Here is a 24,994-nt window from a genome sequence, read left to right as displayed (position 1 = left end):
AACCGTCCTTCACTGAATAAGTCCCCCCAGACCGAGATTTTCGCACGTCTGCACATCAATTGGAATCCCGTTTCCTGCAAGAGCGAGATACTAGGGTGGTACGTAAGAGGAAGCAGCGGGGAATATAAGTTCGTGACCCCTATCAATCGTACAAGCCTATTCCACGCGTCAATGGTGCATGTAACCGTGGTGAATGGCGTCTCTATGTCTTTGACTGTACTCAGTATGAGACCATTTAGAGGAAGGGGTCGCGCTATCCAGTCCTCTGCAGCGATTTGGGGCATATATGGCGTGGGTTTCAACCAATGATATGCATATTGCGCTTGGGCAGCGACGTAATATAGGTCAAAATCCGGTACATCAAACCCTCCCTTCTCATAGGGCTGAGTAATAATGTTCCAGCGCAGCCGAGGTTGTTTGCCTCCCCAAAAGAGACGTAAGAGCTCCGATCTCAGCTGTTTAAAGAAAAAAGCACCAGGAAAATATGGCACGTTCTGAAATAGGTATAGGAATTTTGGTAACACCACCATCTTTATAAGTGCCGCTCTTCCTGCCATCGACAGCGGTAAGGCTTTCCATCGCGTCACATTGTCAGCTAAGTTCGTGATCGCCACTCCATAATTCGATCTGAGTGTCACGTCCTTGTCCAGAGACACAACTATACCCAAGTACCGAAGTTCCGAGTCACACCATTTGAGCGGGTAGTCAAGTTGGAATCTCGTAACCGCAGACGTTAGCGGGAAAAATTGGGATTTTTTCCAATTAACATGTACCCCCGACAGCCCACCAAAAACAATGAACTCTCGCAATATGGGATTAAGGTTGGTTTGAGGATGTTTTACATATAGCGTAATATCATCTGCATACAGTGATATACCAATTTGGCGCTGAAAGCAGCGAAAGGCACCAGCTCCGTGCAGTTGACGGATGCGACAAGCCAAAGGCTCGACCGCCATAGCAAAGAGCAGAGGTGACAGAGGGCATCCCTGCCTGGTTCCCCTCGTTATCATCATAGGAGCCGATAGCAATCCGTTAATTACCACTTTGGCAGTAGGTCTAGTATAGAGTAGCTCGACCCAGTTAATAAACAATTTGGGGAACCCCATCTTATGCAATATAGTAAATAGATACGGCCATTCGACCGAGTCAAACGCTTTCGTGGCGTCCAAAAAAACAGCAGCTACAGGCAATTCCGGGGCAATTGTCTGGATCAAGGAGAACAGCGTCCTAAGATTGTGGGTGGTGGCGCGACCCGGCACAAAGCCAGCTTGGTCCGGCAGAACTATTTTAGACATAATCAGCGAGAGTCGCGTTGCCAGTACTTTGGCAAGGATCTTTGCATCGCAGTTAATTAGAGATAATGGTCCGTGTCCGTAGGTTCCTTACCAGGCTTCAACAATGAGGTAATTATCACCTCTCTCATTGATCCCGGCAGTTCCCCAACTTCCAACGACTCCTCAAAAACTTCCTTAAGGACCGGTGCCATGATATCAATGTAACATTTATAAAACTCAGCGGGGAGCCCATCCAACCCTGTCGCCTTTCCATTGGCAAGCGACATAATCGCGTCTCGGACCTCACCGGTCTCCAATGGAGCACTAAGAAATTGTCTATGCACATCACTGAGCCAGCACAGTGCTATATCATCGAGGAAACTCCCCACATCTATCTCGTCAGTTTGTTGAGAAGTATACAGCCGTTTATAGTGCGAAAGAAATTCCTCCTGAATCCCTCTGGTATCCTGACAACGCATGCCGTCTGATGTGATGATTTCTAATATATTGGCACTGAAGCGAGGTTTCCTCGTGATCGCGGCTAGTACCTTTCCAGGTCTCTCCCCTTCACAGTAACGCCTCGCTGTCCAATATTTCCCCCTAAACTTTACCTCCCTCTCTGCTTCTACGCCAAACTCTGACAACTTGTCCCTGAATGTATTATGTAACTCCGCATCAGTTCGTCTTGTCATTTCAAGTTCAATCTCCTTTAGTTCACGTTCCAGCCTACGTAACGTCCTCTGAATGTCCTTCAGTATCCCCCCTTCCTTGGATATGCAGATACCTCTGACCGTGACCTTGAATGCCTCCCACACCATCTCTACACTATTAACCGAATTCTTATTTCTGGGGAAGAATTCCGCAATTTCATCACCCAGCTCTGTCCTAAAGACTAAATCTAGCAGCATAGTAGGGAGCAGTCTCCACGGGGGACGTATCCTCTTGTGTCCCGGAATCACAAGGGATAGTAACACCGGGCAGTGATCCGAGTAAGTTCTAGGCAAGTGAGATACCTTATCTATACCTGCACATAACCCCCTTGACACAAAGCAATAATCCAATCTAGCCCACGTGTTAGTGTATGATGTAAAGTGCGTGCCCTCTTTATGTGCCTGATGGGTATATCTCCAGCTATCGACCAGTCCCGCCTCCTCTATGACTCCTAACAGTACGTCCCTTGCTTGTCTATTATATTGGCCACAACCATCTGATCGGTCCAAGCCAGGCACCAGTGTAACATTAAAGTCTCCTCCCCAAATAATGTGTGTAGCACCTGTCGCCAATACATGCCCCCATAGTGTGGTAAAAAAGTCTGGTGTGTCAACATTCGGAGCATAGCAGTTCACAATAACAACAGATTCCATTCCAAATCTACCCCATAATATCACAAATCGCCCATCAGGATCAATAATCTCCCCCAACATCTGAAAAGCAATTGAGTTCTTGATCAGAATCGCCGTGCCTCTAGAGTATGAGGAGTATGAGGAAAATTTTCTGATCGAAGCCCATCTACTAGCATATTTAGAGTCCGATCTAGGGCAGAAATGTGTCTCTTGTAGCAAAACAATATGCACATTATGCCTATCAAGGTAGGCCAGGATATTTCTTCCTTTTCTAGCATCATTAATGCCCCGCACGTTCCATGTCATAATCGTTAATTTACTCCCTGCCATGTCAGCCATCATCAGAGACATCAGTCGCAGCTACAATCACCCCTATCCGCACTCTCCTCCGCCCACGCGCGCCATCTACCATAGTCCAATCACTCCGCAATATCTCGTGAATCCTCTGCACAATGCAACCAAACCGCCACCTGCCCCACCCACCCTCCTGCCTCCCCTCAACTATCTCAGTCGTATAGGCTATCTCCTTCCATACATTCTCCCTAACCAACGGAAACAGCCCTCTCCATTCAACCCATACAATCCGGTGAGTCCAGTCCTCAGCAGTCTGCAATAATCGCGTCTCAGAAGGACTCCATCCAGATGCAACCCCAGTCACTCCCCCCCCTCCCATGCCATAACCAGTTACACGCAACAAGACAAACTCCGGTCTCGCCCCTCCCGCCACCCACTGAAGTAACCCCAATCCTCCAGCATTCACAACCCTCCCTCCTCCCAACACCGCTAGCAAACACCCAACTAGCCGCAGTGCAATAAACAATGTCTAAGGGGTATACCCTAGTAGGGCCATCCAGGGTTCGCACTTTTGCACCCCCCGCTCCCCGTCCCCAAAGTCGATACCGCCCTGGAAGGGGCAACTCGAGGGATGGGGGGTGTCGCCTGGCATACTGTACCACCCTTAGTCCAATGCCGCCTTCCTCTCTCCCGAATGTTCATAGTTGAAGTATCTCAGCAAAGTCTTGAACTCCATTGCATAAAGTCAGCATGCTTCCCATTCCCGATCCCAGTGCACAGCAGACTATGAGGCTCCTCAGTAGTCCATACACGTGTATCAGTCGTCTTCATTCTCTGCCTCCTCTTCCACAGGACGGTTCCCACGTTCACGTTGCAGCGATTTTAGAAAATCCTCCACCTGCTGCGGGTTCACGAAGAAATGCTGCCTTGCCTGGTATGTGACCCACAACTTGGCCGGGTATAGTAGAGCATAGTCTATTTGCAGATCTCGTAATTTTTTCTTCACTCCTAGAAATTTTCTTCTCTGATCCTGGACAATCGGCGTGAAGTCGGGTATAGTGTGAACGTAATGCCATCGCTCGTCAATTGTTTAGCAGTTCGGGCAGCCCGGAGTGCAGTGTCTCTATCCCGAGAATTCAGTAGGCGAGCTATTATCGGTCGAGGAGGAGCACCCGGCTTGGGCTGCGGGCCAAGGGAACGATGCGCACGCTCAACAATGAATTGCTTGGAGAAGGCATCCACCCCAATCGCCGTTTGGAGTATCCGTTCAACATAGTCTTCCATTCTTCCAGTGTTCATAGATTCCGGCACACCCACCACGCGTACATTATAGCGGCGGCTTCGCGCCTCCAACTCCTCGTTCTTTGCAGCTATTACTTTGAGGATGTTATCCATTCGTGACAGTCTAGTAGCATGGGACGCCGTGGTATCATCATTATCTGAAATCCTTCTTTCCGCCTCCGTGAGGCGCTCCTCATGAACGTCCATTTTCTGTGCAATGGCGTCCATTCTGGAGGTCAGCCGATCCACCTTATCCACCACCGTCGCGAATCCCTGCTTCATTTCCTGCAGTAGGAGATGCATGTCCGGTGCAGTCGCGCCGCAGCTAGGCCCCGCTGCTGGGGGGCTCTGAACTCCGATCGAGTCCGTCCCCGTCTTCATAGGCTTCTTCGACGCCTGAGCCGAGTCAAAAGACAGTTTCGGTTGTCGAGTATCCTGTCGGCCCATGGTGGTACCCTTCGGAAGCCGTTCCGCAGCTAGTGAGTGCGTACTTTTATTCCCACTGCGTGACGTCCCAGAGATCCCGGACATGCACCGACACGGTCGCGGCAACCAGTTCCTCCGTTCACTAGGTATTACTCCAGCAGAGCCCACAATCCCGGGCCTATATTACCCACACTGCCAAACTTCAATAAATCCGCTCAGTCACCATCCACAACCCGCTCAGTCCGTGTGCCCCTCTCAACCACTGTGGGCAGCAGCCAATTCCGCGGGTACAAAGTGGAAGGGGATTAACTCGGTCCCTCCTGTGTCGTCTCACCACACAGTCTCAGCATACAATGAGCGTCGCGACTTCAGGAGCGCCCACATCCAGCATCATGCGCATAAATATCTCCGTTCTAGGATGGCACAATAGCTCCGCGCCAGTCAAGAGGCTAATATCTATTGTGACCCTCAAGCATGCAGGTGTCCAGTATAGCAAGATCCCCAGTCCCAACAGGAATGTCAGCATGTGCCCAATGCAGCTCCAAAAAGCACCGTCAATCTAGAGCAGTAGGCGTGCAGTAGTCTCGATCAATAAACACCAGCCTACCTAGTCCTGAGTGGTCACTCTGGGTCTGATGTGCAGGCGAAGTCCCAGCGAGATAGAGACACCACTTGCATAATCATGATCGTTTCTGTTTGTGTCACAAATGGCCGCAGAATACAGAATGCACGCGCAGGTATCCGCACATTAATCAATCATCCCTCCGTGTAACTCTCAATCAATCAATCAATCAGGTCATTTGTAGAGCGCACTACTCACCCGTAGGGTCTCAAGGCGCTGGGAGGGGGGGGGGGTGCCGCTACTGCTCGAACAGCCAGGTCTTGAGCTTCTTCCTGAAGGAGAGGTGGTCTTGGGTCAGGCGCAGATTGGTCGGAAGTGAGTTCCAGGTCTTGGCGGCCAGGTAGGAGAAGGATCTTCCTCCTGTTGTCGCTCTTCGGATGCGGGGGACGGCGGCGAGGGCGTGGTTGGTTGATCTGAGGAGGCGCTTGGGGGTGTAGAAGGTGATCCGGTTGTTGAGGTAGCTCGGGCCTTGGTCGTGTAGGGCTTTGTGTGCGTGGGTGAGGAGCCGGAAGGTGATTCTCTTGTTGACCGGGAGCCAGTGCAGATCTCTCAGGTGTCCGGAGATGTGGCTGCGTCGGGGGATGTCGAGGATGAGTCTCGCCGAGGCGTTCTGGATCCGCTGGAGTCTCTTCTGGAGTTTGGCAGTGGTTCCGGCGTAGAGGGCGTTGCCGTAGTCCAGTCGGCTGGTGACGAGGGCTTGGGTGACCGTCTTCCTCGTCTCGGTGGGGATCCACCGGAAGATCTTACGTAGCATGCGCAGGATGTTGAAGCATGACGAGGAGACGGCGTTGACTTGTCTGGTCATGGAGAGGGAGGAGTCCAGGATGAAGCCTAGGTTGCGTGCGTGGTCCGTCGGTTTGGGTGCGGTGCCCAGGGCGGGGGGCCACCAGGAGTCGTCCCAGGCGGAGGGCGTGGAGCCCAGGATGAGGACCTCCGTCTTGTCTGAGTTCAGTTTCAGGCGGCTGGTCGTCATCCATTCGGCTACGTCTCTCATCCCTTCGTGCAGGTTGGCTCTGGCGGTGGCGGGGTCGTTGGTCAGGGAGAGGATCAGCTGGGTGTCGTCAGCGTAGGAGATGATGTTGAGGTTGTGTTGGCGTGCGATGGTCGCGAGGGGGCTCATGTAGACGTTGAAGAGGGTGGGGCTCAGTGAGGATCCTTGAGGGACGCCGCAGATGACTTTGGTGGCCTCTGACTTGTACGGTGGTAGGCGGACTCTTTGTGTTCTTCCGTCGAGGAAGGAGGTGATCCATTCCAGTGCCTTCTCCTGGATTCCGATGTTGCTGAGGCGCTGTACTAGGGTGCGGTGGCAGACAGTGTCGAAAGCCGCGGAGAGGTCTAGGAGGATGAGGGCCGCTGTTTCTCCGTTGTCCATCAGAGTTCGAAGGTCGTCGGTGGCGGCGATGAGGGCGGTCTCGGTGCTGTGGTTCGCTCGGAAGCCGGACTGTGAGGGGTCGAGGGATCCATTCGTCTCGAGGAAGGCGGCCAGCTGTTTGTTGACGGTCTTCTCGATGACTTTGGCCGGGAACGGGAGGAGCGAGATGGGACGGTAGTTCTTGAGGTCGGTGGGGTCTGCTGTAGGTTTCTTGAGGAGAGCGCTGAGTTCGGCGTGTTTCCAGCTCTCAGGGAAGGTGGCGGAGTCGAAGGAGGTGTTGATGATGTCCCGCAGGTGGGGTGCGAGGACCGCGTCGGCTTTGTTGAAGACGTGGTGAGGGCAGGGGTCAGTCGGAGATCCGGAATGGATGGAGTTCATGGTGCGGATGGTGTCTTCGGTGCTGATCGGGGTCCAGGTGCGGAGGGTGGTGGTGGGTGGTGTCGTTGCGGTTGTGGCTTGCGTTGGTTGGTTGTTGAAGCTGTTGTGTATGTCCGTGATCTTGTTGTGGAAGTAGGACGCGAGGGAGTTGCAGAGGTCTTGCGATGGGGTGATGTCGTTGTTTCCGGCGTTGGGGTTGGAGAGCTCTTTCACGATGTTGAAGAGTTCCTTGCAGTTGTGTGCGTTGTTGTCCAGCCGGTCCTTGTATGCATTTTTCTTGGTGGCGCGGATCAGTTGGTGGTGTTTCCGGGTGGCGAGCTTGAGGGTGGTCATGTTGTCCGTCGTTGGTTCCCTTCTCCAGGCTTTCTCGAGGGCTCGACAGTTCTTCTTGGAGCTCTTGAGTTCGTCGGTGAACCATGGTGTTTTTCTGCTGCCGGATCTGCTGGGTGGGGTTCTCAGAGGGGCGAGTTCGTCCGCGCAGTCGTTGATCCATTTCGTGAGGTTGTCGGCGGCCTGGCTGGGGTTCGCTGAGTTGGCGGGAGGGTGCTGGCTCAGGGAGGCGGCGAGCTGGTCGGCTGTGATCTTGTTCCAGCTTCTTCGAGCAACCTGTTGCTGGAGGTGGTGGATCGTCGTTCTTCTGAAGGTGAAGTGGACGCAGCTGTGGTCCGTCCAGTGGAGTCCTGTTGCGTGGCTGACGGTGACGTCTTTGCTGGATGAGAAGACGGCGTCGAGTGTGTGTCCGGCGAGGTGGGTGGGGGTGGTCACCAGTTGCTTGAGTCCGAGGTTGTCGAGGTTGTCGAGCAGGGTGATGGTGTTGCGGTCGTTGTTGTTCTCCAGGTGGAAGTTGAGGTCCCCCAGGAGGATGTAGTCGGCGGAGGGGAGGGCGTGCGGGCTGATGAAGTCGGCGATGTCCTCGCTGAATCGTGTGCGTGGTCCCGGGGGTCGGTAGATCAGGGTGCCTCTGAGGGTGGTCTTCGGGTTGGTGTGGATCTGGAAGTGCAGGTGTTCAGCGGTGGTGAGGGTGTCATCGGTGTTGGTAGTGATGCGGATGGTGTCTCTGTGGATGATGGCGATGCCTCCTCCGGTCTGGTTGTCGCGGTCCCTCCGGACGATCTTGTAGCCCTCTGGGATGGCGATGGCGATGTCTGGGGCTGAGGAGGCGTTCATCCAGGTCTCGGTGAGGAAGGCAACGTCAGGGGCGGTGGTGTCGAGGAGGTTCCAGAGTTCTACGGCGTGTCTGTGGACGGAGCGGGTGTTGAGCAGGATACACTTGAGGTGGGTGCTGCTGGAGTTCGGCTTGGCGGGTGCAGGGAAGGTCCGGATGCAGGTGAACTTGCAGGCGTGGCAGCTGAAGGGTCCGTGGGTGTGCTTCGGGGCGGCTCGGTGACATCCTGGGATGTGGCCGGTGTTGAGTGCGATGAGGTCGGCGGCGCTGTAGGTTCGTCGGGTCGGCTTCCGTCGGTGGGGACCAGGGGTCCTGGCGCTGGTCGCGATCCGGTCGCGGACGGGCGCAGACGGGCTTACCTTTGGCGCGCCTTCGGCGCACAATCGGCGCGCCCGCTGCGCGTCAACGCTGCGCGTTCGCACGGTCGCCATATATGGCGAAGTGCGCGGGTGGGCGGAGCAGCTGGGAGGCGGGAGCGGGGAGGGAACAGAAGGAAGAAATGGGCGGGGTCAGCGGTGGTGGCGGGAAGCGGGGAGCGGGGAGGGACGACGGAGGGCGGAAAACTAGTCAAACAGCGGGAAAATCAACCACAGAAATACAAATACAGCGGGGGAAGCCCCAGTAAGGACAGATACAGCGTGAGATAAACAATTAGGGCAAATCCAGGGGGAGAAAAGCAGTTAGGAGAAATACAGCGTGGGAAAACACAATGAGGTCAAATACAGCGTGAGGAGACCAATTAAGACAGGGGGAGAAAAGCAGTTAGGAATAATACAGTTAGGGAAAATACAGCGTGGGAAAAAAACGATGAGGAAAAGTACAGCGTGAGTAGACCAATTCAGACAATGACAACACCAGGGGCACAGGCGGCAGTCGGGCAGCAAGGCAGAGCGGAGGGGGAAGCGCACGCAGCAGCTGGTGGCCGTGCGGCGCGGGAGCGTCCTAGGACTAGGACACACTCACCTGCGTCGCACGGTCGCCATATATGGCCAAGTGCGCGGGTGGGCGGAGCAGCTGGGAGGCGGGAGCGGGGAGGGAACAGAAGGAAGAAATGGGCGGGGTCAGCGGTGGTGGCGGGAAGCGGGGAGCGGGGAGGGACGACGGAGGGCGGAAAACTAGTCAAACAGCGGGAAAATCAACCACAGAAATACAAATACAGCGGGGGAAGCCCCAGTAAGGACAGATACAGCGTGAGATAAACAATTAGGGCAAATCCAGGGGGAGAAAAGCAGTTAGGAGAAATACAGCGTGGGAAAACACAATGAGGTCAAATACAGCGTGAGGAGACCAATTAAGACAGGGGGAGAAAAGCAGTTAGGAATAATACAGTTAGGGAAAATACAGCGTGGGAAAAAAACGATGAGGAAAAGTACAGCGTGAGTAGACCAATTCAGACAATGACAACACCAGGGGCACAGGCGGCAGTCGGGCAGCAAGGCAGAGCGGAGGGGGAAGCGCACGCAGCAGCTGGTGGCCGTGCGGCGCGGGAGCGTCCTAGGACTAGGAGCTCCAACTGCATTTCAATTGCAACTGTGTTCCAGCCGTTCCCCAGCCGTTCCCCCCGGCGTGTGTAGGTGTTCAGGCCGCAGTATAATTACCCCCGTCAACAGCGTCCAGCCGCGCCCATTACCGGGTATGCTGGGGGGGGGGAGGGGCCGCAGCTCGTCTGCAACAGCACTAGGTCCGTGCATCAGCGCAAGGCCAATTCAAATCTCCAGCGTCCCTCAGCTGTCCTCGGACTTCACATCTGCATTGGATTCGGGGCGAGCCGGTTCTATCTCGGCAATCGATGCGCACCACAGCCGCGGCCCACTCACCACACAGGATCCCCGGGACCGTGCAATAGCGTCGTCCCAGCTCCCGATCAGGTAGGCTCCACTTCCGCCAGCGCCCTGCTCAGCTACCCCTTCGGTGCTTCCATCCACAGCCCTTACCACATGTAGAAATGGCTCGCACACGCTGTCCCTGTGTCCCCGCAGAGGGGGTCGCGGTAGGGAAGGCGCTCCTTTATCACGGCCTCCATGCCACGTGGAAACCACGGGGTCGCGTAGCGACTGCGACCCAACTCACGATCGGCCAGTCTCCGCTTCCGCAGTCGGTGCTCCCCTCACAGCAGGATATCTCCGGACTCCGAAGGCCGATTCGCTCCAAATTTTCAGCGAGTGCCTGGACTGAGGTTTTCAACAAGCGTCCCAAATTTCAGCGACATTGGAGGTGGTTATCTTAGGATAAGTATCGGATGTTGGCACAGGTGGCAGGAGCCTCACAGAGGTGCGGCCATGCTGCTCGTGCGCCCTCTAGCGCCCCTGGGGAGGGTTATACTTGCCCAACTAGTTACTTGGGCGGCCACTACAGGGTTCTTGTCTAAAACACAATGCAGCTTTAGAAGGAGACTGGGTACCATTGAGCAATGTCTCAATCTGTCCCTGATCATTGGCAAGTACATGAAGGTCAGGAAGGGTTCTAGCCACCTGGCCTTCATGGACTTGTCCAGTGCCTTTGATACCGTTAACAGGGAGAAACAATGGACACTGATGGGGAAAATGGGTCTTGAGGAAGCTCTGATTTCCCTCTTCCCTCTTATGCAGATTACACGCCAACACAACAGTTGCTTTAAGAAATGGCATACAAGGGGAAAGGACAAAGCCGATTGTTTCTACAGAAGGTGTCTGGCAAATGTTAAAGTCATCATCAAAGAGGCACATCACTCTAGAGCCAATAGGCGCTACTCGCAAAAAGAGGAGATGTGCCCCTTAAGTTTGTCCCCTTTCAGCAGCAATTTTATCTAACCTTCACTACCAATGTGCAATTCAGATTTCTCTTAACTAGATTTCGCTTATGCACTTTGCACTTTTTAGGGGCATTTCCGTGTCAATCAGGGCGGGCTGCTAATCTCACACCTTGTCCGTGTGACAATATGGCAGCCTAGAGCACTATGCACTTTATACTATTTTGCCCCCTCTATAAAGAGGCAAGGGGTACATTTTTAGTTCCACTTTTAAGGGAAATCCGTTCTTGCACATATATTGATGGTTTTAACTTTTAGCACTCTTTGGCCACTTCTGTTATCTGCACTGCGGTATCTAACTATATCAAAGGGCTATTAAAAAGCGTTATGAGTTGTAGAAGCTGAACAAGAACGCTGCTATCTATTTTTGTTGAAACTCATACTGTTGGGATTTTATGATTCTGTGAAATATTCTGCCGTTCTAATTCATCTTTTTTTATGTATTGCATTTTTAACTGTCTGAATTTTATGAACTTTTTTCTTCCCGAAATGTTACTATAATGTTTCACAAATGTGTTAAAAAATCTTTTAAACTGTAATGTTTTATCTGTCAAACTTTTATGGCTCCTGGAACCGAAATAAAGTTATTTCGACTTGACAGTGACGCCTCATTTTTTTTTTTACATATTTTTATTGGAATTTATATATGTTTCATTAATACATCCAATATAATTATAGTATCAGTACAAGAGGAGCACCTCTGTCTGTGTAAGTATTCAGTTTTCAGAGAGTTACAACAGTCAGCTACAATGGAAACAAGGGACTTCTATATCCGTCCGATCTATTGCCCACATTGAGTCTTGTCCCTGACAAGCTTCTCAGCATATCATGAAGGTTCACTGATGTAACCACGCTCTGTAGTCTTAGCAACAATAGGGGAGTGATCGGGCCCATTGACATCGCTGCTCGGCATAGTTGTGTGCACGTTCATTGGATTCAGTCTCGCTCTATTATACATTATACAGTTAATATGACAAAAGTGAATACGCCATTGAATAGTAAAAGAAAATAAAGAAACAGAAATAGAACAAAAAGAACAAAACTAGAAGAAAGGAAAATCTCATATCCATATTAACCTACAAAAGCCATACTACAACTAAAAACTAACTGCCAGGGGTCTGTCTTGTGTGAAAATCCAAATAGGTTATGTATCGGCGCTATCTTGGGGTGGGGGGCATTAGAGGTGGGGGGGGAAGGGGGCTAGGAAGCATTTACAATGGTTTCTCCCTATTCCTCAGAGTCTGTCAAGTCAGTGGGTGACGTTTGATCTGATGTATGTCGTGTTTCCCATATACACAACATACATCAGATCAAACGTCATACCTGTGCAATTTCTGCCCAGGGTTCTGCTAACGGTTTGCGACGTTTAGTAACCCTATCTTCTTTAATCAACACCCGTTCCACCGCCCTAATCCAGCAAGAGACATCCGCCTCCCAGGTAACCACCAGTGATGAGTGATGCGATTTCCAGCTAAGAGCTATCCTCCTTTTTCGCCAAAAGAAGAGCCAAATCTGTGAACCGTTCTGCGAGGTTTGGGCCTCGGGAAGAGACCCAGAAGACAAACCTCCCGTGGACAGTGACGCCTCATATGGCAGTTGTGGGCATTCAAATCTAAAGATGATTGGCCTGCTATATTTATTTCCGGGTGGTCCAGGGATAGACTTTTTGCAAGGTGAAGGGTTTTCAACAACTGAGCCAGCTGACCTCCAATAATGGAAACCCACCGGTTACCCCACTTCTAAATGGGAAGTGGTACTGGGAGTTCGGCAAGGCAGGATCACTGCTCATGTGCTGCTGTCCCCCCTCCACACCAATCTCTAAATGCCCCAATTATTCAGAAGCAGTAAAGCCATAACATCTACAGATTGGACAATTGATTGATTATTTGTATCTTAACTAAAACCCATATGCTAAGAGATGTGTAAGCACCCTCGTCCCCATAGCACATGTACACTACTCACATTTAAGTGGAAAATATACACAAGTGGTAATGTATTAGATTACTTTTTTACCCAGGTAACCCCTACGCACACTAGCTGTATCTGAAAATGATAATGCTCCATGAAATTTCGAAATTGTCTGCTATTTCTTACAAAAACATATATCAACACCTTTTTCTTGCTTACTCCGATTTCTGCAGTCAAAGATTTTTAGAGTGTTATCCGTAGCTTAAGACACAGTTGATTATGGAGTGTGCAACTGGTTTTCTATCGATTATCGAGTTTCGTATTTATGAGGCAGTTAGATTACAACATTTAAATATGATGTATGGTTGAGACATATTCATTTTATATGATCTTAGTATGTACCTGTAATGATGTTTCTTATTGGCTTGACTAAGGCTGTAAAGGCAGGTACATCAGGATGCCTGTGCTCCCACATTGGTTGCCAAATGACCAAGCCGCTGGCCAAACGAAAGTTCAGGTCAGACTCCTAGGAAAAAGACATTATTTTAAAACAAAGAAGTTATGCAGGGTTGGACTCTACTGTACAGCATGGGTGTACTTGCATATCACGACGATGGCTGTGATGTCGGAAATACATTTTCAGAATCAGATTATTTTGCACAGAAAGAATCCACACTTTACTAACTAGTTACATCATTGGCGTTCCAAATAACCAGGCTATTTTGCAACCTTTAGAATTAACGTTGTTCATTTCTGATTTCGTACTTCACAAAAGTAGACCTTGTTTATAAACCTTAGCTGCCCTGTTCAGATTCCAGAAACTACGTGATTAATACATTTTTAGACAGAAGAACAAGTAACTTACCTTTTCTTGTGGATACTAGGTATTCCACATCATACTGGATCAGAACTTTTTACAGCAACACACCGAAACTGGGACTAGGTGGTGCAATCATGGTGTCATCCATGTATTTGCTAACATCACATTTCAGTGGTGACATGGCACCCCGGCCAAATGCCACGCATTAGGCGTTAGACCAATGCATTTTCACCGCACTGACATGCGAACTCACGCATATTAGCGCTGGTGCCTGATTGTCAAGCACTGTGGACCGAGCACTGCCTGTTATAAAACTAGTCAAGTCAGTGGTACAGTCAGGCAGCGAGTGGTACACCGCGCTGCTCAGCAGACTTCTTAGGGGCTGGGCTGAGCTCACTACAATGTAACTGGAGTGATTCAATCACCATGCGGGGGCACGTCACGAGATACATTTATACTGATGTCAAGTCAGTATCTCCCTATGGGTACCTCCGGGACACGAGTGAAGTCAGTCACAGTCACAGTTATAGGGCAAGTGGGTCAGCAGCCGCCTTCCCGGATGGCAGAATTCAGAATAGTCAAGTGTGACCAAGTTGCTGTTGATGAGCTCGCGGCGCCGTGGTAATCATGAATCCCGTGGACAGTGTCGCAACTGCCACCAACCAGGCCAGGTCCACCATGGCTGGCACACTGCACCGGCCTAGTGGTTCGTTCACAGACCCAGAGGGAGCACCGATACCCAAATCTGTGGCTGAGCCGGCCATGAGCGAGCCGAATGGGGTTGGCCGCACAGAGAGAGGCGAGACGGCCAGCGTGTATGTGGAAATGCAGCAATCGCTGACCGCTGCCGGCCATCGCTGAAAATTCAAGCCAGTAAGTGTGTGCCTAGTCCTGGAGATAAGGGTATACATTAAAACCATTCAGTTCAAGTTGTGGGTAATAAAGTTCCAAATGTGCTTCAGCTTGCCTGGCTTTCCTCCAAGTTCTACGCATGGAATGACACACCCGCACTTGCAGCCATACACAGACTTCTTCACTTCAGACACTTGACACGCATAGACAATACACACGTAATGACACCTGTCTCAGGCTGAGAAGTGATGCAACATTTCTGTGCTCACCACTGTCCTAAATGCAGTGACAATTCTACTAATGCCACCATGAACTTCCACATAATTGCCCACATCATGCACATTAAAAAAAAGTGTGCATTTAATTCAAGGTCCCAGCGGAATGCGTGTGGCACTGTTCAGTAGCCTCTGGAAAGGTGGAGCTGTGCAAGCCTGGCGGGCGGTGAGAGTGCTGCGAAGGCGACATATGCAGGTCTTATACTTCTCGAAAAATGATGAAGCCTCAGCCACGCAGAATATTGGGGCCCTTGATTTTGCAGGTGTGAATCAGAACCTGAGATCAGGAAGACCAGCCCTGCAATGGGAGACAAATGGCTGCTGCAACCACCTGCGAACAGGATTGCCTTCGTCACAAGAGAGAGATAGGGCCATTAGGGTATTTGGGAGTCTGAAACCCTTAAACCTACAGTCATGAAGGAACCCAAAAGTCGGGGCTTGTTCACTGCATCAGAAAGTGTCACTCATAGTCGTTGAAATATCATTCATAACTACACTAAAATTAAGAAAATGTCACACATAGCAATCTGAAACCTTGGCAGCTATGGTCAAACATGTTTTATTTCTAATAAGTAACATTTTACATCAGATAAAAGATAACTAAATCCTTCATTATACCCCACTAGTCCAGCAGAGATGTCAAGTCTCACATAGCTTTATTTACACACCGCAGCTCTGTGTAAATAAAGCTAGCTGGTGAAGCGCTCAGCTTTGAGACACACTCCCAGGCGCTGGAATGGTAGCACACAGGTGAGTCAAGTACACCTTTCCAAGAGAAGTTTACTTGTTGTTTCAAGAGTCTGCAAATGACTGGATGTGATACCAAATAGAACTGAAAACAAATGTTTTTTAATTCATTTTTAACATGCCATTTCTGTACTTGTTTACACTGTACACCCATACATCCTGTTACAGACTCAGTGTACTGCATTATTATATGTTTGATTTGATTTTATATAATTTTTCATACAGAGATTCAAGTGGCTTCTCCTGAAGAAGGTGTGTGTCACGCCGAAAAGCGGGTAGAGAATATGATCTGTATCTACAAAGCTTAGCCACCTGTGGTCTATACCACCTCAAAAATGAATGTTTGTTGTGTATGTTGTTGAGCTATTGGCTCTATTAATGTATGTGAATTAATTTTTATTATATGTATTGTTATATTGGTTCTGATGTTATTATTTTGTCATTATGAATGTTACTGTTGGAACTTTTAAAAAAATTGTATGAATAAAATGAATTGTTTTTAACAACTCTATGGTAGTACACTGAGCCTGTATTTATCATTCAATATGTATAGGACCTGATTCTCGCCAGGTCTCTAGTTGCCTAGGAATGCTATTATTATAAGACTCACAATTACAATGAAATTATGAAAATGTAACTTATAAGCAATCTGAAACCTTGGCAACTATGGGAGGAGGTGATGATCAGGAAGATATGGATATCTTGAGCTTGGGTGGGTTTGCACAAGGTGGGAAACATAGGGAAGAAAAGAAAAAAAAGAAATCTCAAAATAGGTCATCATCTAATCTCTGTAACGATGAAGGAATGAGTATCAAGCCTTCTGGCAGTTTTGACTTCCCCAAAAGAATTGAAGTAAATGAACAGTGAAATGGTAGAAGTAGTAACCTGGAATGTCAATGGCATCTGCACAAGGTAACAGGAAAATTGAATTCTGCAATGCTTACAGGTTTTATAAGCACAAAATAATTTCAATTTAGTAAAATATATTTTTAAAGCGCTTGTTTACCCAGGGGTGTCTTGGAGCTAACTTAGCAGGAACATAAAAGAGACTGTAAGTATGATCGTTATTAAAGAGCCAGGATTTCAGGAGCTTTCTGAAAGCAAGCAGAGAAGGAGCAGACCTGATGTTTGTCAGTAAAAGGTTCCAGTGCTTCTGCTGATATAAAACTGCTTCTACCCCATATTGCTTTTTTAAAAATCTGCAGGCAATGGCTGTTTTAATTCGTCTCAATTGAAGGTTTCTGCTGGGTTCATACCAGGAGAAACACTGTTTTAGAAATTTAGGGCTTGTATCATGCAAGGTCTTAGATGTTACGCACAGAGTTTTCAATCTGATGAGGTCCCTATACATCGGCCAATGGAGGTCCTTGATTGCTTGAGAGACAGTGATGTTTGGGGAGGCCTAGGAGTAATCTGGCAGCAGCGTTTTGTAAGAATTAGAAGAATTTCAGGTATTGTTCTTAAAGGTTGATTTACAGTCTGCTGCAGTAATCTATCATAGATAGTACTAACAACAAAATCACTGTTTTCCTGGTGTTGGTGGGAATCTATAGGAGAATGTTTTTAATTATTCAAATGGTGTAAAAGATAAGGAAATGGCAGCGTTGACTTGTTTACTAAAGTTCAGTTTGTCATCGATTTTCACCCCAAAGCTTTTGGCTTTCGTAATTGGCAAAGGGAGAGGGCTCATTTCTGAGTGTCAACTAGTGGGAGTCCAAAATTGAGGGCTATTCCCAAGGAGGATGACCTCGAGTTTAGTTTTAGACAGTGATTGTCCATCCATACATCAATTTCTCTCATGAAGTTAAATATCAATTAATCAATCAAAATAAGCTTTATTCGAAGTCACACAGTGAATCATAAAATCTACATGCAGGTATGTAGCTGAGAGCTTGTGTGGTTTACATTGTTAAAGGGTGACAACATAATTTGTGTGTCTTCTGCATAGGAAGTAAGAGTGAAAGCAAATTATTGAATTAGAGAGGCCAGTTCTGTGACAAAGAGATTAAAAAGGCTTGGACCTTGTGGAACCCCAAAAGTAAGGGAGAAGGTGTAAGAAATGAAGATGTCAAGCATCACTGTGTGTTCCCTTCCCTTCAGAATTGATTTACAGAGTTCCACTGCTGTGTTTTTTTATGCCCAGTGTCTCCAGGCATTGGAACAAGATGGTGTGGCCCAACGAATTGAAGGCCGCCGATAAGTCTAGAAGGACAAGAGCTGCCATGACTACCTTATCTAAGATGGCCTATAGCTCATCAATGGCTTTAATTAGAGTGGTCTCTGTACTGTATTCAGGTCTAAACCCAAACTGAGTTGGATCAAGCGACCTTTGACCCTGCTCGCAGGCAGGTCGCTCCTGCCTCAGTTGTACTGGTGCTTTCTTTATGCTACACTGCTGTATCTGTACTTGTCTTGCTGTTCTTGCCCAAATCTCTTTTCCCCCTGCTAGTAGCTGTGCCCTGCTTGCCTCCGGTTTCCACCGCCGCCTGTCACCTCTTTCCCACTCTTCCCCCGCTGCATCCCTGCGGCCCGCCCCCCTGCTCACCCATTCGCCACCCCGCTCCCGCCTCCCAACTGCTCCTCCCTTCCAACTCCCCTTATATGGAGTACGCGCAGCTGGCGCGCCTAAGGCAATCCCGTCTGCACCCCTCTGTGCCTGGACAGCACCCAGAGCCAGAACCACTGGCCCCCACAACCACAACCACACCCGACGCTGCTACGGTGCCAGCACCCTCCACGCACTCAACACCGGACAATCACACACCTGCTTAATGGCTGCCCCAAAGCGCACCCACAGAGCTTTCACCTGCCGGAACTGCAGCTTCACCAGCATCCGCCCCGCCAAGCCACCGACCAAGAAAGAACCCAACTACCTCAGATGCATCCTCCTCAACACCCGCTCCGCCCGTAAACATGCCGTTGAGCTCTGGGACCTACTCGACTCAACCTCCCCAGACGTCACCTTCCTGACGGAGACCTGGCTGATCCCCGCCTCGGCACACGACATCGCCATAGCCATTCCGGAAGGCTACAATATCACCCGCAGGGACCGCACCAACGGAGTAGGAGGAGGAATTGCCATCATCCACAGGAACACTCTCAGAGTCTCGAACAACACCGACAACACCCTCAGCACCGCCGAACACCTGCACTTCCAGATCCACACCAACCCCAACACCACCCTCAGAGGAACCCTCGTCTACAGACCCCCCGGACCCTGACCACAGTTCAGAGACTCCATCGTTGACTTCGTCAACACACACGCCCTCGCCTCCACAAACTACATCCTCCTCGGTGACCTGAACTACCACCTCGAGAACAACAAAGACACTAACTCCACCACCCTGATTGACAACCTAGCCAACTTCGGACTCAGACAACTCGTCACAACACCCACCCACTCTGCCGGCCACACGCTTGACCCCATCTTCTCCGCTAGGCCCCACGTCTCCTTCAACCACACCACCGAACTCCACTGGACCGACCATCACTGCATTCACTTCACCTTCAAGAAGCTCACCACGCACCACCGGCCCCAACAGATGCCTCGCCGCTGCTGGAGCAAAATCACCGAAGACCAGATTACCACCACCCTCGCCCAGAGCCCTCCTGTCGAACCCACCGACACCGACACCGCCGCACGCAACCTCAATCAGTGGATCGACAACTGCGCCAACACCCTCGCCCCTGTCAAGAAGCCCTCCAACACTCACACCAGCAAGAAAGCCAACTGGTTCATTGAAGGCCTCCAAGCAAACCTGCCGAAAACTGGAGAAGAACTGGCTCAGTGAACGAACACCAGGTAGCTACGCAACCCACAAGAACTAAACCCGCAGAGACCATTACCTTGATAGGTTTCATTTCCCGATGCCCCGCCCACTTACCTTTACATTTACGCTTATGAGTTAGCATGATGTGTCTAACTGATGATATATCCATTCTATGCATTTACGTTTATATTCTTCATCTAATATTCATCTATGTGTGTGACATTATTATGTTTTCCTTAAGCTTAGCTTGTGTGCCACCATTTTGGAAGTGTTTCTCCCTGTTTGCGAGTCGCACTCGCTCACCCCTCCCGTAGGAATAGAGAAAGAAATGCTAACGCAGTAGTTTTCCTTTCTCAGCTAACTGTGATCGAAACTATAACAAATTCATTATCATTGGTGTTCTCATGTGCTGGAGGCGCTGAGGCCTGGCTCCGCGGCCTTGGGCCGAGATAAGAAATGTTGCCGTCGCAGGTGCAGATGCCTCTTGTGTGAGGCCATTGTTCGCTCTTCCAGGGGTCCAGTATTTTTCCAGACTGGGCGTGTTTTACTCTAATGTATCCTGTTATAATGTATTGCTGTGTTGGGATGGGCCAGTCCTCTCGGCGCACTCTTAGGGGTGAGGTCGGACGGGGCCCTCTCATATGGGAGTTTGTGGCCTAATAAAATTGCCTGGTTTATTCTTCTCCACCGTCCGGCTGACTTATTATTAGGTAACTATACGTGAGTGTGGTAAGACACTCGGGTGGATTTGAGCCACGCTTATCAGATGGCGCACGAACAGGAACTCCGCCATAAGGATCTTTCTCACCCGTAAGTGGGCAGCAGAAGGCCGGGGACCCTCTGGTCGGCACGGTGGGTCTGGGTACCCACTTTGATGCCGAGCTTGGTTCTCGCAGCGCTGCCCCACCCTGCTGATCGGGAGAGGTCGCGGTTCATGATCCTGCGCCGGAGTCCGGAAGGCGGAACTTTGGAGCTGACCGTGTTGGTCCTGGCAGCCGGTGGTGGAGAACGGTAGAGGTCGGTACCGCGTACAGAAGGTGAGTGGTCCGACTGTTGATTGAGGGAGCGGGGATGCTCCATGAGACCGATGTGTCTCTGTGTCACGATTAAGCCAGGGAGTAGTGAGAAAGTAATGGACTACATCTCCCAGAATGCCTGAAGTCATGTCCTACTTTCCTTTCAACTCTCTTTTGCCTATCTAAACCTGCTCCTCCCTTTCACCGGTGCTTGTCACCTGAAGACTTCCTGGATTTTCCCTCGCTGAGTTCTTGTTTGTTCATTTTCAGGGTTTAAGGGTTGTTTGTTCGGGACTATTTGAGCCGCGCTGGAGCGCTTTTGTGCAGAAAAGCATTTTTCTTGGAGTCTCGATAATGGATGTAGCGCTGGTGCGCTTTTGAGGCTGTGCTTTGCGAAGATAAACACGGATTACACAGAACATTATTTTTTTGTCTGCCTTGAAGCATTTACGATTGGAAAGGACTTGATTTATTTTTATAATTTAGACACGTTATTTGGAGTTATTATTATTATTATTATTGGGACATTTGTAAAGCGCTGCGTTACGCACACCGGCGTGTCCACGCGCTGAAAGTGAGAGAGGCAGAAAACAGGAAACACAGTAGCTTACTAGTCCTTTTACTTCGTATACAGGTAGGTTTTTAGTTTCGCTCGAAACCTCGTTTCTTCAGGTTCCAGACGTAAATCCACTGGGAGTTTATTCCAGTAGTTTGCCGCTAGACACCTGAAAGATCTGCCTCCCATGCGCGCTTTCTTCACCCTGGGGACCCTAAGCAGACCCCCATCGGCAGATCTGAGCGCTCGGGCAGGTATGTAAGCTTCAACCAGTTTCCTAAGTGGTCGAGGAGCCCGATCATACAGGATACGGTGACACGTGCAGAGGGCTTTATATTCAACTCTGCGCCTCACCGGCAGCCAATGTAGCTTCTGCAGAGCCGCCATCGATGGCGCCCTTTTGGGCAGCCTGAGAATGAGACGGGCTGCCGCATTTTGCAGCACCTGAAGGCGAGCCATGCTCTTCTCTGGCACCCCCAGGTAAAGCAAATTCCCGTAGTCCATCCTGGCGGTTACCAAAGCATGTACCAGGGTTTGGCGAGCTTCCGTCGGCAATAAGTCCAGGACTTTTCTCAACCTTTTCAGTACCCCAAAACATACGCCAACCACCCGGTTGATCTGGGGCCCGAAAGTGAGACCTGCATCAAACCACACCCCTAGATTTTTTGCCTCCTGGCACGGGGTGGGGGTAGGTCCTAGACAGGGTGGCCACCATGCCGATGACCATGCAGACTGGGCTCTCCCTACCACTAGCACCTCTGTCTTGCTGCCATTAAGTTTCAAACAGTTGGTGGCCATCCAGTCGGCAAGTTCTTTCATGCACGACCGGAAGCCATCTGCAGCAAGACAGGGCGCGTGCGACAGGGAGATGACCAGCTGCGTATCATCGGCATATGAAACCAATTGGAGACCATAGTTCTCTACAATGGAGGCCACCGGCGCTACATATAAATTAAAAAGGGTTGGACTCAGAGACGAGCCCTGAGGCACGCCCTGGCCCAAAGGAACCCCCTTTGAGTAGCAGTCGCCTTGCCTCACTTGAAAGCTTCTTCCTGTGAGGAAGGCCTGGATCCACCTCAGCGCGGTGTTGGTGATACCGCCTCTGTTCAGACACTGTAGCAAGGTGGTATGTGCTACAGTGTCGAACGCCGCGCTGAGGTCTAGCAGGATCAAGGCCATCGTTTGCCCCTTATCTACGCCCTGTCTCAGATGTTCCGTTGCCATGAGAAGGGCGGACTCGGTGGAGTGGCGCGGTCTAAAGCCAAACTGTGTGGCATGGAGCAATCCCAACTCCTCCACATGTTTCATGATTTGGGTGTTAACCACCTTTTCCGCCACCTTTTCCGCCAGTTGAAAAAACGTTCCCTTTGAAATTGCTGTTCCTGAAGAAAGAAGCGGCGCAGGGTTGCATGTGTGGAACTTTGGAGTCACCTGTAAACGTGATCGTTCATATGGGCAGCTAAGTACTTTTATTTGACCTTACTTAAGTGGAAACTATTTCGGAAAGGTCTAGCTGTTAAATACCTGGATGATTTATGGACTGAAGAACTTGTAAAAAACCCTTTCATTTCTTTTCTTTATTTTTTTATTTTTGAACTGTTTTGCTTGGAGCTAGTGGCGCAGTATTATATGTAAGTGTGCAGTTGGGTGTGTCCTCTTTTATTGATACCTACTTTATTAGAGTAGGGAGGGGTTCACTTACTGGTTGTTTGTTTATTCACCTGCAGGTATTCAGGGGTACCAAGGCGAGTGAAGACTGCTATCCTCCCTTTCTTCGAATCTTCTTGATTTATTGCACCACGTTTTTGTTTCCTTTGTCCCTTTTTTACCCTTTCCCCGGCTGTGGTATCTATCTGTGGAGTTCTATGACTTGACTCACAGGTGTTGCCAGAGTAGGGGGACTGGTAATTCAGCATCGCTCCTGTTGTACCCGGCATAGAGGTTAGTGAACCTTCATTTGTGACAGAGTGACAAGCCCACGCTGATTTACAACCTGAGCGATGGATACAAACGCAGTACTTACTTCATTACTGGAAACCATGACAGCCCTGAAACTAGAAGTAGACGCAGTCAGAGAGGAGAACCATGAGATGAGGAATGAGATGGGGGTCATGCGGAATGAGATTGCTGGCTTGTTACGCACGGGTCCCACTAGTACTAGAGGGCAACCATATATCAGGAGTTGGACCCTACCTCCTCCCTCTTCTTCTGTTGGTTCTACTGCACCAGAAGGAGCAGTGGGTACATCCCTGGTCCAATTAATACAGCCTCATACTCTGCCATTAGCACCTCCTGAGAGATTTCTAGGGGATCCTAAGAAATTCGGTATTTTTGTAGGACAGTGTAAATTACACTTTATGTGTAAACCTGCTGTCTTCCACGATGATCACACAAAAACGGCATTTATGATGTCGTACCTAGGGGGGAATGCGGCTAGTTGGTCATTTATGTTGATAGAGAGAAATGATCCTGTTCTAAGTGATTTCACAGCGTTTTGCGTTGAAATGAGCAAACTGTTTGATAGGAAAGCCCATTTACTCTCTTTAGACAGAGAACTAATCACCTTACGACAAGGCTCCCTGGATTTGTTAACGTATATTACCAACTTTAATAGGTTGGTAGTTGAAACAGACTGGCCTATTGAGAGGAGAGTCTCCTTGTATTACCAAGGGTTGAGAGGCGAATTGAAAGACGTCCTGGCTCAAGTGGTTCATATGCCTACAACCTGCGAGGAGTTAATAGACCTTACTGTTCAGCTGGATCATCGCCTACAAGAACGGAGAGGAGATAAACAGCGTTATGATGGCAAATTCTTTTTTCCTAAACCGAAACCTGTGGTCTTAGAGTCGCCTCAATCTAGTGATGGAAGTGAACCCATGCAGATAAGTGGGGTACGTGGACCGTTAAGTATGGAAGAACGAAACAGACGGCGTTTACATCAGTTGTGCATGAACTGTGGGAAGTCAGGCCACTTTATTAGGGATTGTAAGACCAAGACCAATGCTAGGTATAAAGATGGGAAGGACTTAAGTAAGGTGTTGGTGGTGGAAAGTCAGCTGGAGCTGTCGGGAAACGAGGAAGCTCTGACAAGAAGGAGACCCCTTGTTTGAGTGTTTATGATAAAGAGGTCTTTCCTGCTTTGGCGAATGCGATTCAAAACACTGCACCCCACATGAACGTTTGTGTAACTTTGGAATGGGCAGTTGTTGATCCTGTTCTTGTTCACGCATTATTGGATTCGGGAGCTACTGGTAATTTTATGGATCGTAAATATGCCCAAAGCATCGGGGTACCATGTATTCAGAAGTCTGTACCTGAACCTGTGAAGGCTGTAGATGGAACCGATTTGACGTCGGGCCCTGTGACTTTTCATACCCTGCAAATATTGATGAGAACAGGATCAACTCATTGCGAATATATTCAATTCGATCTCATAGATGCTCCTACTTTCCAGCTTATCTTGGGTATGCCATGGCTTACGCTTCATGACCCATTAGTGAAATGGGCAGCTCGTACCATCGATCTGAATTCAACGTTTTGTGTGGAACATTGTACCCAAGCCCTACTGAAGAAAAAGGACCAGGAAGATAGTCCGGCAAAAATACTGGCCAGTGCTTGTTGTACTCCCAGTGTTTGTGTTACTTCCACCGTGCCTGAGGAATATCAACAGTACATGACTGTGTTTTGTGAACAAGAAGCCAGTCGGCTACCGCCGCATCGGGATTATGATTGCGTGATAGAGATTGAACCTGCTTCCAGCATCCCTTGCAGTAGGATATACGCACTGACAGAGACTGAGAATACCTATCTACAGCAATATCTGGAGAAGATGTTAAAGATAGGGTTTATTCGACCTTCATCCTCCTCTGCTTCCTCGCCTTTGTTTTTCATTCCGAAACGCAAGGGTGGATTGAGGACGTGCATCGATTATCGAGCCATAAATAGGGTGACCAGGAAGAACAGGTACCCTTTACCTTTGATCCCGGTCTTATTAGACCAGTTAAAAGGACCTACAATATTCACCAAGTTGGATCTTAGAGGCGCATAACATCTCGTTCGGGTAAGAAAAGGGGACGAATGGAAGACTGTGTTCCGCACAAAATTTGG

General features: G+C 49.5%; 1 protein-coding gene across 1 annotated transcript in view; it reads right to left on the bottom strand.

Moving 5' to 3' along the window:
- Positions 1-24,994, bottom strand: part of UNC80 (unc-80 subunit of NALCN channel complex) — a 2,761,828-nt gene that overhangs the window by 2,445,289 nt on the left and 291,545 nt on the right. Inside the window, exon 5 of the mRNA XM_078680564.1 lies at positions 13,254-13,377. Within this exon, the coding sequence (XP_078536690.1) occupies positions 13,254-13,377 (124 nt within the window). The remainder of the gene's footprint in view (positions 1-13,253; positions 13,378-24,994) is intronic.

Source organism: Lissotriton helveticus, chromosome 3_1 (genome assembly GCF_964261635.1).
Source record: "Lissotriton helveticus chromosome 3_1, aLisHel1.1, whole genome shotgun sequence".
Classification (NCBI taxonomy): domain Eukaryota; kingdom Metazoa; phylum Chordata; class Amphibia; order Caudata; family Salamandridae; genus Lissotriton; species Lissotriton helveticus.
Note: the sequence above shows the minus strand (reverse complement) of the source record. Positions and strands in the feature narration are given on the sequence as shown.